The sequence below is a fragment of the Ixodes scapularis genome, unplaced genomic scaffold (genome assembly GCF_016920785.2).
Source record: "Ixodes scapularis isolate PalLabHiFi unplaced genomic scaffold, ASM1692078v2 PGA_scaffold5__190_contigs__length_132052651, whole genome shotgun sequence".
In the NCBI taxonomy this organism is placed as follows: Eukaryota; Metazoa; Arthropoda; class Arachnida; order Ixodida; family Ixodidae; genus Ixodes; species Ixodes scapularis.
In genome coordinates, this window is record NW_024609880.1 from 120,967,994 (window position 1) to 120,988,996 (window position 21,003).

At 43.9% G+C, this 21,003-nt stretch overlaps 1 protein-coding gene across 1 annotated transcript; it reads left to right on the plus strand.

The window, feature by feature from the left end:
- The first annotated feature begins 3,334 nt into the window (after window positions 1–3,334).
- On the plus strand, window positions 3,335–18,821 carry LOC121837941. The gene is made up of 5 exons (XM_042293846.1): window positions 3,335–3,478; window positions 4,504–4,676; window positions 8,480–8,550; window positions 10,693–10,896; window positions 18,544–18,821. Exons 1-5 carry the CDS (start codon window positions 3,335–3,337, stop codon window positions 18,819–18,821), a joined length of 870 nt encoding a protein of 289 aa, XP_042149780.1.
- The last annotated feature ends 2,182 nt before the right edge of the window (window positions 18,822–21,003 follow it).

A 21,003-nucleotide genomic window follows, 5' to 3' on the forward strand; every position in this document is an offset into this window, starting at 1 on the left:
TAATGATGAATAAGCTAAAGCAAAGTGATTTCTTCAGGGGTGTTTGGTGTGTGACTTTCTGTGGAGTGGACGGGACGAAGCCGGATTCGGCATGAACGTCCCAGAAATTAAAAGGGATTACAGGAATATATTTCAAACTATGAACGAGTGCTACGGCGGTAAACCTTCTGCGCCGTTGAATTTGTACAAAATAATTTATTACACCCCCATCAGGAAAAGGGCGGTGCGAGAAAGACGTTTTCATATCGGCACTTCGGTCAAAGAGAAATGCAGAGCTTAGAAATAATTCACAGGAAGATTTCGACAGAACATTGAAGTGTATTATAGACCAACTAATGCTTGCAAACAAAACGGAGCGCCCTTAGCAAACGCCACCGGCACCGCGCATGCGCGATAGAGTGTGGGCAAGAACCTCGCCATCGCCCATAAACAAACCATTGAAATGCGACGTTGTTGGCGTCGGTTAAGTCCCCGTGCTCTTTTCCGCGTTGGAATTGTTGATTCTACGTCTTTTTTTGACAGTGTCTGACCACTTGAGCGGCCTGAACAAAATTACTGAAGCTCGTTACACAGCAAAACTTGGCATGAATAATGTGACATCCGGCGATTCATCCCGCGTGGACGCCGGACACAGACGCCAAAACCTGATGCGCATGATGAGATTCCGCTCTCAATTTTCAGTCGCGACACTGCTCGGGCTGCAAAAGCTTAAACCACAGTTGAGAGGGTCGACGTCGATACTTAATATCGCAAGCAGAATCGAGCCAAGCGAATCGGGCATAACAAGTCGGTGATGGCCACTGGTAACAATGATCATTATCTCCTTGTGTCTACTGTTTACATCCTGCCTGCTTACCGCAACCAACCTTCAAACTTTAAAGTCGTATGAGGCGTGCACTTACTTCTTGTCGCGATTACCGGGCCGACGTTTGGTCTGCGGCCGGTGTCGTCCGAAAGAGCAGACGACAAGCAGAAACGTTTGAAAGAGCAGACGACAGTTCGAACGATCAGGCGGCAGTTTGAACTTGAAGACGTACTGAACGTAGTCTGCCGGCGGTCCTTTAACTTGACGGTTTTCCCGTGTTCATGTTGGAACAAAACAAATAAGTCTGATGACCACAAGTATGTGTGAATTCAATCCAAAGTGCTTCCCGCCCAAGCAACCATGGTCCGACGCCATCTGGTTTTCCCTTTTCACCGCACACATCCACGTTCTCGGAAGAGCCGAGCACATGAAAAGTGACCTTCAAACCTTTCTCGATTCTTTTGGTACAGCCCCAGTCGCAGTGTTTTGACGAGGAGGCAGGTTTTTGTCTTGTTTCCTTCAAAACAACGCAGAAATGCACGTCCCGCATGGTGACTTCCGCCCACAGCCCCATAACGGAACTGTGCTCGGCGCGCCACCACCGCGCCGTGACTAAACAGAGTTTAGGTGCATATCTTGAAATATCATGGCTTTCGGGAGCATAGATTCCGTTAGGTATTTCCTTGCAGTGAGTCCTAGTAATGTTTTTGCTTTTAATTAGGACACTGTCAGTGCTAAATTAGAAATTGCTATATATATATATATATATATATACACCCAGGGTGCCCCAAAAAACTTGCACCGAACTTTAAAAGAAAAAAGGATCGCTCATCGACAGTGAGATTAACTGTATGTTGTTAGCAAACGTTTGAGAACGTGCAGAGTTTTCTTTTCGTGCGCCTAGTTATTTAGTTAATTAAGACTAAGTACCTATTTTTTTTTAATTTTTCGTTTAAGAGCCGAGGTGTCACATGAAGAGTTATAGAGCGCGTTGAGAAACACGCAACTAAAATGTTTCCTACATCATTCGCTTTGCAAGCTTCTCTATAATTAGCCTAAAATAAAAGCCCGCAAAATTTCGTTTCCTTTAATGAAAACATTCAAACGAACTGACAGGCTAGTCGGTTACACATAACAGAAAAAAGACAGTGCGAGGAAGTTTCGTACAAGCTCCTCCAAGAAAAAAACGAAATTTCTTTTCTCGTTCCTTCACCATTTTGGAACGAGTTCCCGTTACAAGTTACAAGGGTTAGAAAGGAATTAGTTCTCGTTACATTTGTAAAATGGAACGTGTCGTTAAATTAATGGCACAATTGCGTATTTAACTAAGGTACTGTACTAGATAATGCGTAATGGAAATAAAGCAAAAAAGTGAAAATAAATGCAAGTCAAACTACGTATCAAATTGCAAGAAGCAATAGTGTTCAGGCGAGTTGGTTAGACAACATCGCAACGTCAGGGTCACATTTCTTCCAGTTCTTTGTATTCGACTATCTTTCGGACACTGCCCAATACATTGAAATCGGATATTGAAATAGGCGATAATAAAAAGCTTGTAGTCGGTGACAAGTCAAGTGTGAGATGGAAGCTCCTCTCATCTTTCCACATTAGAAGAGTAAATGGTTGAGAGGAAGTAGCCTCATCTCAAACGTTCGCTCAGCTGATGTGGAAAGAGAAGGGAGGAGCTGCCACTTCACTCTTAAACTCTCACCGACTATAGATCTCTACCATATGGTTAAATAAATTTTAGAATATACATTTTAAAAAAATTGCCGTTCCTTCTTTCATTTTTTTTCGAAAGCGTAGTGAGTTCCCGAATCGGTTCCATGATGCAAGGTGGAACGGCGCTTTTTTTCGATCCTCCTAAAAGTAGTGCGCTCCAGGAAGGTTGTTTTTTGGAACGCCATTTCGTCAACACTGGTGCAAAACAGAAGGCCTTGTAAGAAAAGACAAGACAATAAAGCATTCCTTTCAGGAATGAATAAACTGCACATGAAGCGTTTTTAGCGATTCATGCTCAACAAATATCAAAATCTCATTAAATTCACCATTTCGTAAAAGACAAATACTTCATTGTGTTCCACGAACTTATCGAAAGGAAACCGTTACAACGGGCAGACGAAACAGATCACAGGCACGCAGTAGATGTAGTCTAAACCTCACGTAGCCGCTCGAGCCGACCGAGCGGCAAGCAGATGATGAGAACAGCATCGGTGTGCAGAGCAGTCTGCAGGATTGAGTTGTTTTTCCGGATTCGCTGTTGTGCATGATCTCATGCCGGGCCCTACGGTATTAAACTTGAAAGCGGGGGATTCATTGCCTGACAGCATAAAGGAGGAAACACACCAACCCAGTTCGAAAAAAAAAAGGTGGGAGAGCGTGACTTTTGTAACTGCGGATAACTGAGTGCTTTTTTTGCAACAAAAATAAAAATAAATTTTGATTCTTCCATGAATTACGTCGTCGGTGAAACTATATAAGGCGAACACGTTTGCCGATATTGCAACGACGTTTGAGAGGTCGTCAACGATGCTCGCTTTGAAACATTTGGTGTTCTGTCTAAGCGTTTTTGCGGCGCACGCCGACGTAGAGTTTCAAAGCTGGGAGAGACCACCGGACAACAATCCTGACCTGAACAGGAAAGACCTTGGCGTGATGCAGGATGCATGGGAGGTATGATTTATTTTCACCGGGGATATCCATTTTCGTAACAATATTAGCCATCTGCCTCGTCATGAAGCGATTGTTGTTTTAGCCACGAAACTGTTTATATTAGTAAGGAGATGACTTCCAGATGACCTTAGGAATACATGTACCCGAATAATGCCCCTGCTGAAAGCAAACCCCATTGCATAGTAAAACGATTGCAGTCAATTACCTCAAAAATTTATATCCGGAGACCATTAGTTACAATTTTTGTTTTTCAATATCGTTTTCCGCTACGTTTGGGCGAAGTCTGAGCCTTCGGAAATGTGTAGTTTTGAACCGTAGGAACAAAAAAAAAGACACTTCAGCTTTGTCTTTTTTTTTGTTTTGTTTTTGGCGGCGGATTGGTGTATTGTTTTTTTATGTGGCACGAATTTTCAAGGATGATAAAAGAAAACGTGATGACAATATTCCTAAATCAAAAACGAGCTGAATGAAGAATGCTGTATGAAGCTAAACCAAAGTTCTCATTAACTGAAGGGCGTGTTTGTTTCATTGACTGGCAACAGAAAGGATAACGCAAACTCGGGACGTATTCTCCCGTCCCGAGTTTGTTTTATTCTTTAGGTTGCCAGCTAAAATACCGCTGCCATTGTTCTTACTTAATATCAAAATTGATTGTTCGTTCGTTTCTTCCAACAATTGTGTTTATTAATGTTACGTTTACAGGCACGCGCATTCCTTGTAAGCCTTTTAGTATGCTATTTAGTCCATCATCGGCTATACACTGCTCACTTTTATTCTTCGGGAGAATCAATGAAATGTTTTCACTCGTAGAGGACATGGACAAAAGTGGAGCGTGCATTCCGACGACGTTCATCACAATTTATTATGAACGCAACCAAATTTTATCTCTAGTCTTCTTACCTTTAGCTTAGCTTTGAATAAAACTGTCTTCACATTACGGATTTTGTCATACATACAAAGCTAATCTAGAGGACAGAATTTAATTTACGTAAAGAGAATTACAAAAAATATTAATATATTTTCAGACAATCAAGAGTACGGCGAACCAGACCTATTATCTCATTTATAGTAGCGGATTGGGGACCCAAGCGTATTACAGAAATTTGAGATGCCTCCAAGTGCAAACAAGTGACCTCAATCAAACATTGAAGAGTGCCAAATACACATCAAAATGGTACGACACAACATCTAAAAAAATGTAAGCATTTTCATTGTTTCACAGTGTCTTCAACATAAACGGTTTAATAAAATCTCCAACCATTTATACATGGCATTTTGGTGTCCACTGAAGTGGTCAGTTGCCTTTTCAAAAACCGATAATTATCCGCCTAAGAATTCCAATGAAGTACGATAGAGTGCTCGAATAAGTTTATTCGTTAGTCATTAATTTGGTATAAATACTATTTCAAACTGTATACTGGGGCTTAGAAATAAGATGCACACAAAAGTCCAAAAAGCTTTTGATAATAGTATAGGATTATTATTATGGCAAAATTGTGACATCGTCTTAGTCCCGCATATGCACTTGCGCGGAGCATATATGGGATTACCGTTGTAAATACAGATGGCAGCAATTTATTTCGACGACAATGCACAAGCTGCGAGAACAAGCAAATCCTTATTATACGTGGCCGGATTAAAGAAACACGTAAGAGACGACGATAAGAATCCCTGGAGAAGGGGAACAATTAAGGGGGACAACCGACAAACAAAAATCTCCAAAACACAAGACAAGTGACAAAACCCGTTTGCTCTACTGACGTCTAATTCCTGGTTAGCTCAGTTATTAGAGCGCTCCGCTCAAAATCGAGAGGTCCCTGGTTCGATACCAGGACAAGGCGGATTTTGTTCGGTCGCGCACCAGTAACCGAGCTGTGTTTTGGAGATATCTGTTTTTCCTTTTTCCCCATTGTTTGAGTTCTCCAAGAATTGTTATCGTCATTCTTGTCCAGCTCGCTTTCACCTTTGCATTAATTGCATTTTCACCATGTAACAGACATCGCTTTAGACAAAAAAAGCAGGCGTTTCGACAAGCCAACTGCAGTATGGAATCTTTGCAATATGAGCAACTAAAGCTGACAAGATATATTCTCTCAGAAAAACTATGAGTAATACGATCTTCGGGACATTAGCATCATGTTACGTGTATCTAACGAACAAATAATAGAAAATATGCAGATGAGTGACTCGTGCTCAATTGTTTTTTAATAACGTTATTTCGTCGGCATGTTTTCCATTATTTCTTTTTTAGGGACCATACAGAGATGAAAATGACCCGCGATATATTCAAACGTAGTTTTTGATTCCCGAAAACGATTTTATTGTGTTTAAAAAGAAATTATGCGTGTAAACGTGGCGGGACAAAGAGTGACAGAGCCTCTGAAGCACCACAAGCGCGTGTTACGTGTCATCGATTTGCGTATCGCGTTCCACGCGGTGGCATGTGCTTCCAGAACACCTCTCTTTTCCTGCAATACGCCAATCCATAGCCTCCTTTATACTGACAAAGCCTGGCACATCCCCACGAGACGCGGCCGCAAAAATCGAAAAGGTAGAGCGGCAGAAAAGAGGCATGTAACGCGCGGCCCGATGCGGCAAGACGCCTAAGCACAGTTGTCCCGAGCGATGCATTGTCCTCTCTTGCTTCTCGCGTTCCTGTGGCTATCGTTTCTTTTCTCGTCGGGTTTAAAAACCATGTTTCGGGTCATCGCCGCTGCAAATTCAGTGAGCTGACTACAGGCTCCCCGGGAAATGCTCTCTGCTACCAGATACTAGCGCTCCAAATCTGCGACCGGGCACTGGGGGTGCCAGTGTCTGTCTCCCTCGAGGAGGTAATAAGCAAGGCTCTTCCTTCCTCACCCGACTGAGGGTGTAAAAGTTGGCTTTGTCATCGAACTGCTAAGCTTTGTGAGTATACAGGAGGCTATGACCGATCTCACCAGCCAGTTTGACTACGCCACCATTCTCGCAATGCATCGAGGGAACTTTAGTCTTTCAGTACGTGCCCGAACCTGGCTGGAGCTCTGCACGTTAAGGTGGCTTCACGCATGCGCCGAACGCCTGGTGAGATGGGTCGGTTCCGTTCGGCGCTCTCATAAGACACATTGGAAACGCCAAAAGGACAAGGCGGTGTGGTGGAGTGGTTGGCATACCTGGCCGCTAATTATGAGGCTACAAGTTCCAATCCTGGCTCCCTCTGGGATTTGGTCTTTTGGGCGGCTACATAATGATTATTTCATCAGATCAGTTCAGTGCAGTTCATTTAGTCTAAAAATTTCGACATATCATCTTCCGATGTTCTTCAATAACATAGTGCGTATAGGACACTGATCGATTTATTATAAGTGCGCGATAGTTCTGTATCTTGATTGTGTATCGGCGTATGCGCCGTGAAAGTTCGTGTGTTCCTCGCGCACCTCGTACGTTTCTTTACCCCCGAAACAGAATCACGTGCTTTTGTTCTGAACCAATGTAGCCATTTGATTTGATTGGCGTGCTCCTTTTCGCGTTGTATTGCGCGAGCGGGGCATTTTGGAACACTTGCCCACCATACTAAGTCGATAACTCTAACTTGGAACAAGCGAGGGAAAACGCGATCCCTTCCCCTGAAATATTTGAATACTGCTGCATGAATGAAAAAAAAAAGAATAATGGATGTCGAATAATTTGTTGATTTGTGGCCAGGTGTGGCAGTTATAGGAGGGGTGGTGCCTTGTCATTGTGAGCACACATAAGTCGACAAAACCAGTTCTCTTCTGCTGCTACAGTCGGCTTCAGCACCTTGGTCAACCGCCTAGTGACTCGATCGCAGGCCGCAACCTTCGGCGACGCTAATCTGTAAAAAAATGACAGCGCTCGGTTCCCAAACCCACGGGAGACAAGGTAGTACTACTACAAGTGGCGCCACTCAAAAGACGGGTTGAGAGTCGAGGGGTACTGCGACCTTCGATTCTTCTAATTTTTTTTTAAAGAAAAACTAGCGCGGAAGCATAAGTGGCTTTATGTTCTTTAATAGATAGGTGACACGGGCTATTTCTGGCGGTTAATTGGCCAAAGCCCGGAAATCGTCGCACCGCGCCTGTAAGGTGTACAATCTTTACTCACTCAAAGCACCAATGGGACCCTATCGATCGGGCCACGAAATTAAACAAAAATTAGTTTCATAGGGCATGATAAAAAAAAAAAAAATACGTCAAAAAGGCACACACCACTCTGCACGAAGAAACCAAAACGGGCCATTTTCGGAAAACAGACATAAATCGCTGGCTCCCAGAGGGAGCTGGCTACAATTGACAAAAGTGAGATATTAAAGCGCAAAACGATGAGGAAGGAAACACGAGGGAGGCAGGAAATAGCGCTCTTTCCTCTCTCCCTCGTATCATCATCGTTTCACGCTTCAATATCTCAATACGGAAAAGCAACTAGCCCGCCAGACGATCTTAATGACACAATCGATCACACGAAATAAACTTCCAAATGGCAAACAGTCTTGTTTATACATTCTTAAATATAACCAATTCGCATACGTGGCATGTTCATAGAACAAGCATGAGCAGAGTGTTTAGGGCTAAGAATCTCACGGTTCTAACATAGTTTCCAAGAATAGTCGGGGTCACTAATTTTCAGGTGCCTGTGTCTATCTTATTTTGGAGTGTATTGCTTTTTTTTTAAATACAACATGCCTTTTTTCGTAATAAAGACAAATAGCTGTTAACTTAAAAAAAAAGTTCTAGCTACGCGTTCATACATATAAGCATTAAGTCTATCACATATTGCTGAAATAATTTTCGTTAGCCTGAAGGTAGGCAAAGTGCTAAATGTTAGCTTGACGTCGACTTTTGCTTACCCTCCATATTTCTGAATTTTGAGTTTTGGATAGACTAAATATACAATGTCTAAAATATTTAACCGACCTCATTATTTCCCCGTAAATTCACGCCAAGTGTTATGTATGTAAACATGATTTCTACAAATAGTAATTTATCAAATCTTGTGCTACAGGAAATCAAAAACAGAATTTGTTCAAGCTGTAAAACAAAAGGATTATGGCATTGAAAATATTATGCATCTGGGTACGTATCTTATATGTTTATAGTAATAATTAACGCTGACATCGTCATCGCACGATATCTGGCAAGCGTGCGCGAACCAGTTGTTGTCGGGACGTGCACCATAAGTGCAGAAGCTATTTATGAATTTATTAACCACAGTTTTATTGCTAAGTTTCTAACGGGCCATCCGCTGAGTGACAATACTGGTCTTAAATGTTTATTGTGTCTCCATTGATTTAGTTAACCCGTCACATATGTTAAATGCTGAGGCAGCGTGCAAGTATTTTTTCTTTTTTAATATTTGCTTAGAGGGTGGGTTTTGCTGTGGTTTACTGCAGTGGCATGTTTCTTTAAATAACTTCTGTAGACGCAGAGGGGTTAATACTAGTTTAAAAAGACGCCACTGAGCTGATTTCTATATAACTTCTGGCGGTACACATAAAACCGGTACACTTAAAACCAGCATGATATCGCTGAAAATATGCCAGTCCCTCACGCTACCAAAACGTTGCCATACAAACCATCATTCTGGTTTGAGGCGTAACATTTTGTTACTCATGCGTACGACTAAATTGAAATCATTCAACATATTTTTGCTATATATGTTGTTTTTGTTTTCAAAATGTACGCACGTTCAGTTATATACAACCTATGAAAGAGTTACGCTTTTTTTCTATGAGATTGTACTTCCTTGTGTTATGAAATTATTATTCTAGGTTTGATTATACATGTACAGAAAGACAATGTCTAAAGTGCACTTGAACCTTTTCTCGCAATACCCTAAAGCCACTAAATGTTCCCAGATTACCTAAACGTACAAGCATTTTTTATAATAAAGTCGCAGCGCAGCACTTGAGAGCAATAAAATGGTGGATGTCTGCTATTAAAGCAATTCGTGTTACCGTCGAGGAGTTTTTGTTCGCGGATGCTTGACGTGCGCGCAGCGGTGCTATTATTTTTTTTAATTACAGCTCCTCTCAATCTTTCTAAGCGGTCGCAGGACTTACGTATTGTGCTCGGTTTGACTCTCCTGCTTTAAGGCTTCCCCAATTCAAAGCCAAGACCTAGCCCATAAAGAGTAACTTTTGACAAACGCGGACAAGCTGGCGCTCCTCGCATAATTTGAGACGTACCATTCTTGCTGGAGTGCCTGTTGAGCGAGAGCACGATTCGTAACAGCGGTCTCGTGTAACCCTGTAAGTTGAAGTGTAAGTGGATAATCGATTACTGTTTATTTCTTAAATCCTTCTTGTATTTAGTTCCAGTCCCTACGTAGTCTTCGTGTAGGGTATGGGGAACAGAAAGTATATAATATTAAAACCTGGAGTAAGAAGCTATTAGATATTTGTGGTAGACAGAAGAAAAACGAGTGGCAGTTAACTTATAATGTAAATGCTGCGCAGAAAGCTTTTTTATTTCAAGGTTATTGGGGCCGTGCACGTGAAAGATTTCTGCCACCAACTTCCACGAACCAGAAAGCTCAATGGCGTCTTCACCTCGGTACATTGATTCGACGGCCTTAGTCTAAAGGCTCTGTTATACTTCAACGTTGGGCGAAGCGAACGCAGCGTAGCGCAGTACGCGCTCGTTTCATTGGACGGCGTGCAGGAACTCGATATCTGCGACCAATGAATGTCTGTGTGCGCTGCGCTTCGCCGCTCTTGCTACACTCGACGTCGGAGTATATTAGGGCCTGAAATGACCAGCGCAATACATTCTTTTCAAACGTTCACCACAGCAGCATTGGCCGTCGCCATTTTTTGAGCACGAACCGTGGGATTTAATTCGTGTCCTCGCGGAACGGTGACGAAGCACTCGTCTTTTATATGAGCTCAGAGCACGTGCTCAAAAAACGGCGTACTAAGATAGTTGACCCAGCAGCTTTAAGTGTGCAAACTTTTAAAAGGGTTCTATCATTCTTGGGTGCATACTCATTTTCTTTGTTCTTTACTTGTTTTGTCTAATTGCTGACACCCCTTTATTGTTGACTGCAAATTTAGCTGTTTCTGGCATTTATTTTCTAATTTTCCAGTGCTACCTTGGGCGTTAATGCCACACGCCAGGTTCTGCCTAAAACCCGAACCGTGTGCACGGTGTCGAGCTCACAATGTACCACATAATTCAACAAAAAAAAATACATTTCTCTAATCTTTTTCTCCCAAGACAAGCCTCAGCGTAAAGCAACATCACGAAATGGAGCCTGCTATAATCTCGATTTCAACTTCAACTGCGTATCAAGCGTGTGCACCATAGATCACAAGGAATGTTGGCGACGACCATTGAGTGGACATTCCGAAAAATACGTGTCATTCGACAATTCCTTTTGTTATATATTGAGATCACTACAAGGTGGTTTAGGCCATGAATGTGAGTATAATTAAATGATGTCACACACCACGGCAATTCATATAAAAAAAAACGCTTCCGAATCGCAAAAAGAAAGCTATTTCATTTGTTAAATAAGTTGGCTCCAATCCACGCTTTGAAGATGCTTGGGCAGTGAAGCTGTGGTATCACCTGCAAAGATGGCCCACTGCAAAATGCACCAAATCATGGTTACAAACGAAAGGGAGCGCCCCTAGCGGACGCCAATCGCGCCGCGCATGCGCGATGGAGTGTGGGCAAGAAGCTCGCCGTCGCCCATAAACAAACCATTGGAATGCGATGTTTTCGGCGTCGGTGTGAGTCGCCTTGCCATTTTCGCGTTCGAATAACGAACCGAGGCTCGTTACACCGCAAAACTTCGCGTGAATAATGTGACACGCAACGATTCAATCTGCGTGGACGCCGCAGAATGTACGCTAAAGGCAGATTTGCATGATGAGATTTCGCTCGCAATTTTCAGTCGCGACGTTGCTCGGGCTGCAAAAGCGTGAACCATGCATAGTTGAGATGGTCGACTTCGATACTGAAAATTGCAAGCAGAATGAGACCGAGTGAATCAGGCCTAACAAGTCGGTGATGGCCACTGGTAAGAACGATCAACATCATGTATCTGCTGTTTACATCGAGCCTGCTTACCAACCTTCAAACTTAAGTCTTTTGAGGACTGCACTTACTTCTAATCGCAAGTACCAGGCCAGCATTTGGTCTACGGGCTGAGATCGCCTAATAGAGCAGATGACAAACAGAAACGTTTTAAAGAGCACACGACCGTTCGAACGATCAGGCGTCCGTTTGAACATGAAAAGACGCACTGAACGGAGTCTGCAGGTGGTGCGTACAACTTGACGGTTTTCCGGCGTTCATGCTGGAACAAAACAAATATATCTGATGACCACAAGTATCTGTGAATTCAATCCAAAATGCTTCTCGCCAAAACAATCGTGGTCCGACGGCGTCTGGTTTTTCCTTTCACGGCACATATCCACGTTCTCAGACGAACCGAGGACATGCAAACTGACCTTGAAACCTTTCTTGAATCTTTTGATCGTCGTTTTGACGAGAAGTCAGGTTTTTTGTCTAGTTCCTTTCAAAAGAACGCAAGAATACGCGTCTCACATGGGGACTTCTGCCCACAGCCCCAGACCGCAAGTGCGCCCGACGCGCCACCACCGCGCCGTGACATAACAGAGATGAGTTCGTGTATATAAGACCATTTTAATGTGAAAGCATTAAGTGTCCTATGAAGGAAAGCCGGCGTTGCCTGTAACCATCTGTAGCAGCGAAACGGCAGCTAGATTCCCTTAGGCAGCGACAGGTCACGCAACGGCGTCATCGTTGCTAAGGAGCCAGCCGAACTACTGGCGGCGCAGCGGGTTCGGGGGGGGGGGGGGGGGGGGGGGGTATGCGTAGTCAACCGGCACTTTGAGGTAGTCCTAGACATTCTCGGGTCGCCGTCCTTGAGGCTCTCCTTGAGGCTGTCCAAGAGGTCGTCCTAGACGTCGTCCTAGACGTCGTCCTAGACGTCGTCCTCTAGGTCTCGTTCTAGACGTTGTCCTAGATGTTAACCTTAAGGTCGTCCGGGAGGTCGTCTTAAAAGTCGTCGTACAGGTCGTAAACGTCGTCCTTTAGGTGTCGTTCACAACGACGTCCTAACGTCGTCCCCTAGGCGTAGTTCTCAACGTCGTCCTTATCTTCGCGCTAGACGTCGTCCTAGACGTCGTCCTAAACTTCCACACGTGCAGAAACATTACTCGAAAACATTTTACCCGCAAGACCGGTGGATTGCCCGAACCACAAGAAACGTGCAAACCGCAAAAAAGGTATACGCTTAAATAGGATCGAATGGCCCTTTTAAATGGATAAATAAACGTTTCGATCAATCAATTAAACGGATACTTCAACGAAATTTGGACGCTTATTTTTTGCTTTATTTGCGATCATGGGAGCATGATCACATCACACACACCTATCTCTTTGTTGAAAAAGACACAAAAGGGAATTTTAAAAGAAATGAAACGATTACCAAGGAGCACCTGGTGGATGTCGCTTACGCCTCGTTTGTTATGCCTGTATAGGAACCTTCCGAGGTAGTTACGATAAATGAGGAATTGTACTAGACCCTTTTCGCAGCCCGCTAAGCACCCAGATAGCGCTCCGTAATCCGCCACAAGACTTCGAACTACGCAGACAAGGCTGAAGGCGCGCATGCGCAGCTGCGGCGTTCTCTTCACGGGTACCGTAGCGGAGGAGAAAAACGGTCTACTACAATTCCCTACCGTCTCGCCTCCTGCCACCATGAGAGAAGAGGGGAAGTAGGGACTCCCCTCTTCCCGAGAATCTCTTTTGTGTGTCCCAGGCGTCGCTATTGTGCCTCTACAAGATTATAGAAGAATGACCCGTTACTGAAAATTCATACGAAAGCAGCAATGGGCTTGTTGCGGTGGCCCGATTGCTGGTGTGCTTCGCCCGCTTTGGTGGCTGAAACGGCTTTCTGTCTTTCTTTTTGGACCAAGTTTCCCCGCTTTTACCACAGTCTCTGGTTTTCTACTTCATGATCAACATCCACCAGCTCGCCTGCGCACTCACTGGTTTTTCCATTTAAGACATCCTCTCTACGTCAGCCTCGCCGCAGCTTTGCTCGTCCCGAGACAATCTACGTCACAATTGCGGCAATGTCACGAGCTCTCCGCTGGCTGCTCTCGGAGCGCTTGCCAGAGTGGGCGTTTAGAGGGATGGGCAAAATACATGCAATTATGTATCGAAATACAAATACACAATACTTCGTCAAAAATTTTTTTAATTACAAATTTAACTACATTTCTAAAAAAGAATTTAAGTACAAGATACAAATACAACCAAATGTATTTGGTCTCCTCCAAATACTTTTCCAAATACATTCCTCAAAATTTGCGTCAGCGACTTCAGAGCACCTGCAACGGGTTTCTGGGTATCTCATTTCAATTTTGCATCGCAAACTCGGGAGTTAGCGTGCGAGGCTCTAGTAACGTAATAGAAATATTAGGGAGTTTTCGTAAATCGTTTTCGCCGTCTCGCAATGCCCTCCGCAACCCGCTTCGATAGCGGGAACTCCACAGTCAAGGCTATAGGCGCGCAGGCGCAGTAGCAACTTCTTCGTTGCGGAACGCTTAACGGAGGGGGCAGCGCGGTCTACGAAAACTCCCTATTATCACAAAAAAATGTAATCAGCTTGGACGTAATAGGTGAAAAAAGTACAGAGCTTCAAGCAGCTTTTTTTTCAATTACATTTGGGTATAGACCAACAAAGAATCGAGACGACCAAGGCGCGTAGCACTAGCTAGAGAATTTTTTATTGTTGCAACTCGCACCAGTTAAGAAAATCTGGACGACCCACGCATCACAGTTGTCACAGGCACCTATTTAGCCAGTCTGCCTGTGAACGTCGATTTCGTCACTATTCTTGCGCTGCACTAACACCGTAGTCACAAAGTCACTAAACGCTTGAGCTTGATTGAGAGACACTGCATTCGGTGCAGAACATAATTTTCTTCCTGCTCTGAACAGTGCCTTTAAAATAAAGCCGGAGGAGAAAGAATACCCACGTCTTAGTATTTAAAGACACACGTCAAATACATTACCCAATTTGTAATTAAATAGAAATGCAAAATACACAAAGTATTTGAAACGTGTATTTCAAATACTTGTATTTGGAATACTGCCCATCCCTGGGCACTTATAACGAAAAATACAGTCGTCAGGCTCAAAATACAAACGTGCGAATGTCGTTTATGAATATTGTGGATCATATTCACCCTATTTCTGAACACGACGGCTATATTTCAAATTTCGTTGAAGTATCCCTTTAACACCGGTGATTGAAACGTAGACGAAACGTTTAACCAGAAATTCCGCATATGAACGCCAAACAACGCACGAGTGCGAGATCTGTTAAAATATTTTGAGTATTCTTGTAAACCATATTGTTTCCCCCAAGATTTAATAGAGTACAGCCGAATTCACCTTGTTAAATCTCCAGCTTTGTTGTCTGTGTAGTATCCCAGCTTTTTAGCACTGGTGACATAAGCAAGTTCAGCAGGTTTGCAAAGACGTTCCGACCGGAAATCGCTTGGGACGGAGGTGGCACTTTATGTTTGTAAACCGCAATAGGGCCTATACCAAATGATTCACGAAAGAAAAATTTGAGAGGACACTTCCAAAGCTCCTAAAAAAGTTATTTTTAAACAGTTTGGGTTTTGACACGCGTGTAAAAAAAAAAAAAAAGTTAAAACAAATTGAATCAACACTCACGGGGCGAGATTATTTTTTTTTTTAAATTTTGCCCGCAGCTATGACGTCACGGAATGGTCCTACGCTCTCTCAACCTCATTGTGATGGTCAAGCCGATCCTACCTCTTCCACGCGTCCGAAATGCCGAGACAGAATACAAGCGGAAAGGAGGCGACTACCGACTCAATCGCGTCTCGCACCGTCGATATTGCTCTAAATTTTTTGTTTCCTGTAGCATAATTTTTTGACACGCATGACCCAACCTGACTGAAGTTTCTTTTTTTTTTTTTTCGTGAGGACGACGACAAATAGAACGTCAAACGTGAAAACAGCGCAAAAAATTGAACAAAGGACAAGTGAAAGGAGTGCACGGACAAAGCGCTTTGTCCGTGCACTCCTTTCACTTGTCCTTTGTTCAATTTTTTGTGCTGTTTTCACGTTTGACGATGTTAAACCAACTAGCCCAACTTACCGCCTTGTTGGACAAATAGAAGTTCCAGAAATCCGATTTGTGAGCCAAATACAGCTTGACTGTTATGGGCCTCCTGCGTTGCCCAGGGGGTGCTGCGAAAAGGTACTTGTTAGGCCTTGTTTTGGGTAGTACAAACTTTAGCGTCTCAAACTGTCATGCATGCAGAAGCGTGCCTGCCCTGGTACGGTGCGCGAGATCACGATAAAAATACAAGGAAACAACAAAATTCGAACGCCGTCAAAGCTAAGACGCTAAGAGCGTGAGCCAACAACTGCCGTTTCACGCGTTCCAAAGTAGACATGACAAAGAAAAAGAAAAAAGAAAGCTTCGCGACACAGGTGTTTTGACGTCCCCCCCCAGAGATAAAAGACGCGCACCCTAGCGGTGGTGCCATGAATTTGGCTCTTCTGATTGTCTTGTGGCGTTGAGTCTGGCCAATTTCTGGCGTCCAAAGCTGTGTTTTCGTTCTTCAGCACCAGAAAGAATTAAAAAAGCTCAACCAACGTGCCATAAGTAGTGCGTGGCTCAATTAGGTGAGCTCGTACTACCCAAAACGAGGGCGCTACAGTTTGTTCAAAGCTTCAGCGCAGGAGGCCTATAGACCACTTTCAAAAGTCACGTGACGATAATTAGAGGGTCGAAGCCACTGCACAATGGCGGAGCGACTGCATCGAGGAACGTGCAAGTCATTTCATAAGATAGCGAACGTCGGAGCGCGTCCGACACTACGAGCCGACGAGCCAATCAAATAGCGTCGAAAGTGCTACGTCACTGCGATCATTACCTTTTAGTGGGTGTGTGTTTTCCAGTGCGCCGTGACGTTGATGTTTTAGTCCGCCATTTTGCAGGATTTTCACAGCAGCCAACAGAGTGCCGGTTTATGAACGCGGTCTAGCTTTAATGCAAGATATTTAACATCTTGGTTTAAAACAGCCCGACAAAACAAGGACAAAGTAAAGACGAGACCGACTACGGCACTGTCTTCTGTCTCGTCTTTACTTTGTCCTTGTTTTGTCGCGCAGTTTTAAACCAAGATGCTCCATCAACCGACTAGCCCAAACATGCATTTCAGCGATATATTCATAGTCGTTCCACCCTTAATACCAACTCAAACATTTTTCGAGTCGTGTGGCGTCCAGAAACCGACAACTAAGCGTTCAATGCGTGCAAAAATCTGCCAAAGGTCGGAAGAATTCATTGAAGCAATGGACGAAAAGTGCAAAAAGCTCACTCCGATTCGACACAACAACGATATAAAAAATAGACGTTTCGCTATCTATGCATGTGGCATCTTCAGAATGAACTGACACGAGTGAGGCGAGAGCCCTCTTATACAAAAGCGAAAGGCCAATAGACTTTCCAGCACTTATCACCCAGACTAAAAACGCCGAGTCATTGGAATGTGGACGCATACGCGTCATCTGATATTCTGCAGAAGAAAGCAACTGCGCGCGCTCAGAACGCGTTCCACAACTTGGGATGGCAGCGCGCAGAATGTGATTAGTGGAAGGATCTATACACATTTGCAAGTACGAGCTCTGGGCCCCGCCATCTGGCTGATGGTGTGGGTAAATTGTCTGATAGTCAAGCATTGCTGAGGCGCACCCGCAGTGTCCAGACTGGCTCCAAAACAAAGCGTTTTCATTCCACGGTGATCAGGGTAGCTCTTGAAGTGCGGCTGCTTGAAAACGTCCTTTGGATGCGTCGCTTAAGCGGACGCAGGCAGGTTTGCGCACTCATACTAGGGTCTAGAGCAGCCCTTGTGAGATCAACGGTTGGTGAATATTGTCATGCATTCCAAAAGGTCAATGTAAAGAGTAAAAAAGTGCGGGAGCTGAAATCGCATAGATTCAAAATGGTGCCCACTCAGCCACGAACCTGGCAAAGAATTGTAGTTCTAACGCTTCTGTAGCGACCATGTTCGTCCAGTGATAAAATGAAAAGATATTCCTATTGTTTTTTGTTTGTCCCGACTAAAGTATAAAAAAAATCAAAACATAAATGAAGTACGTAATCAAGGTAGCATTAGGCCGGAAAACACTACAGGTTATAAGATATGTATATATGAATCTCCTGGTCCGAATATCATGGGCCATGAAGCTTGGAGATCTGAATTTGGTGCCACCCGGCTACAGCCAATAGTCGAAGCTTCTGTTAAGAAAACCTGATATAAAAAATAAGACAGCCGATTGACATAATGTAGTGCAACGCCCCTAATACAAGGATAGAAACAGTTTTCGTAGCTGAGACCAGCGGTCAATTTGTTTGATCTTAGTATTCTATTTCTACTTAGACAAAAAACAAGGATAAATGATTAGGCTTCGGTTTTTCTGATATTATGATCAGCTCATTATCTCCACTCTACTTGTAGAAACTTATTCAACTGAGGAAAATAAAACTCCTTCTTGCAGGTAGACCGGAAGACCAGTCGGCAGCCATCGTGCTCAAGTTTTGTTTTGATTTTAATAATCAGTCCTATATCGAAAATGCGGCCTAATAAACTCGATCGGATTATAAGCAGCACGACACCGGTGATATAGGGTTGCATTAAAGATCGCAAAAGCTCGCAGGAAAAGCTACACTGGGTAACATAAAGGCGAAACTCGCAAAAAAAAAATCAATTGAATGGTCAGTACCCCACGTTTGAAAACATGTGTAAACGATTACACTGTTTTCGTGAAAATTGAATCTGATTTTTATTTTGTACCTGTGCAAAGTTCAAAAGGTGTTCCCTCGTTCTTTCTTCATTCAACATGCTGAAGTTGGACGAACTTGTAATTATATTTTTACCTTTAAAACGCCTGTTTTTAATTTTTTTTTTATCATAAGCGAACTTTTATATACTAAAATGCCCTTTGTCTTAAAATATTGCTTTTGTCTTTCTTTTTCAGCTTGTGAATTCTGGCTAAGGGAAGATTGGGTAAAGGAAATTGTGTCAATTCCCGAAGTACAGAAAGAAAAAAGTGAGAAAAACGAGGAGGAGTCTGAAAATGCGGATCAGACAACGCATTTGTACGATTCCTTATTTAAGAAACTTCCGTCCAACTGTCGATACGCATATCTTCTTAACTGCGGATATCCGAAATCCCGAATTTATGACAAGCAAATCTGCGACAAGATGAGTGAAGAAGAAAATGCCGCATCAGGTGACACAAACGGAAGTAATTAACAGAATAATGTCAGCAAATGCGCTTCCCGGATCTGTATCAGACCTCGCCCTCCAACCATCAACCACGTGCTTTTCGAGGTAGTCTTTGGTTTCTTCGTGAGTGTGCACCGGTGCAGTATCTAAGGGAGTCATGCAAACACTGAAAAAAGGTATTTTACAAGAGCAGGAATCAGCGCGACACTTTGCCGCCTGATATCTCGAGAAGAAATCTTACTGCCTGCATTTTCGAAAACTAAGGCTAGTGATAAAAAAGCATACTTTAGCACTGAATACCTTTGAAAGAATTGGTGTCGGTCTTATAACAATAAAAAGGTTTGAAAATGTTGCAGCATTTTTTTAATTACCATTTGTGACTTAAAAAGAGTTGGTGTGATTAAAACAAGGGGGCTGCGTTTCTGCGGCGGTTGACGGCAGATTGCGGCCAAACATCGAATTGCAACAGCATTACTTGTCTTCTACGAAGGCAACATGCCACTGATTAAGTTAGGAGAAAACTTATAGAGGGTCAGTGGCGCAGAGACTTGGGGGGGGGGGGGGGGGGGGGGGGAATTAAAGCCCCTCTGCCCCCCCCCCCCCTCCCCGAGAGCCGTTTTTTTTTTTTTTTTTTCTTGTTTTCTTCTTTCTAGACATTGAAGTTTGGTAGGGTGACCAAAAAGAAGTAATTTCTGCCTGATAGTTTGGAACGTTTTCCGGAATTCAGTCTGCTCAATTAACTCGCTATCACCATCGGAGTGTGAGACATTTGTAAGAACATGCCATACCTCATTAGAGCAAGCAGCATACATTTGTAGTACTTTTTTCAGTGCCACTGAAAAAGGGTGTATATGAAAATGGTTATGACCAACTGTTCGAATGGTAAAAAAGATAAAGAAAAAAATGAAAGCCGTTTACAAGTCTCTGTAACACCGAATTGGAGCGCAGCTCTTGAGGAGGGGGAGGGAAGGGTACTGAGGAATACCTGTTCTCGGGGCGGGGGGGGGGGGGGGGGGGGGGGGGTCATGTGACCTTGGGGGCTCACGTGACCCCCCAGAAAAATTTTTCCGCTAGATTTAGCGGAGAATTTCTTCCGCTAGATTTAGCGGGGAAATTTTTCCGCTAGGTTTAACGGGAAAAATTTTCCGCTAGATTTAGTGGGGCATTTTTCCCGCTAGATTTAGCGGAGAAATTTTTCCGCTAAATTTAGCGGAGAAATTTTTCCGCTAGATTTAACGGAGAAATTTTTCCGCTAGATTTAACGGAGACATTTTTCCGCTAGATTTAGCGGGGAATTTTTTCTGCTAAGTCTAGCGGGAAAATTTTTCCGCTAGATTTAGCGGGGAAATATTTCCGCTAGATCTAGCGGGGAAATTTTTCGGCTAGATTTAATGGGGAATATTTTCCGCTAGATTTAGTGGGGAAATTTTTCTGCTAGATTTAGCGGGGAATTTTTCCCGCTAGATTTTTCCGCTAGATTTAGCGGAGAAATTTTCCCGCTAGATTTAGCGGGAAAATTCTTCCGCTACATTTAGTGGGAATTTTTCCCGCTAGATTTAGCGGGGAATTTTTTCCGCTAGCGGGGAAAATTTTTACGCTAGATTTAGCGGAGAAAATTTTCCGCTAAATCTAGCGGGGAAATTTACCCATAATGCACCGCGCGGTCACGCCGACGGCGACGGCGACGCCAATGCCGCTCAAGCCGGAAACGGGCCCCTAAGAGCTGCGCTCTAAAAAATGAAAGCCGTTTACAACTACCCGTAACGCCGAATTAGAGCGCAACTCTTAAGGAGGAGGAGGGAAGGGTACTGGGGGAGTCAGTTGACCTCGGAAGGGGGGGGGGGGTCCGTGACCTTGGGGTGGGGGTCACGTGACCTGGGGGGTGGGAGTCACGTGACCTGGGGATGGGGGTCACGTGACGATGACGTCATCATCACTGATGACGTGATCAGTGACGTCACTGATGACGTCGTCAGCATCCGCATCGTCACCGTCATCATCACTGATGACGTCACTGATGGCGTCCCGAGGTCCTCCCGAGGTCCTCCCGAAGGAGCCCGAGGTCCTCCCGAGGTCCTCCCGAAGGAACGCTAGGTCCTTCCGAGGTCTTCCCGAAGGAACGCGAGGTGCTTCCGAGGTCCTCCCGAAGAAACCCGAGGTCCTCCCGAGGTCCTCCCGAAGGAACCCGAGGTCCTCCCGAAGGAACCCG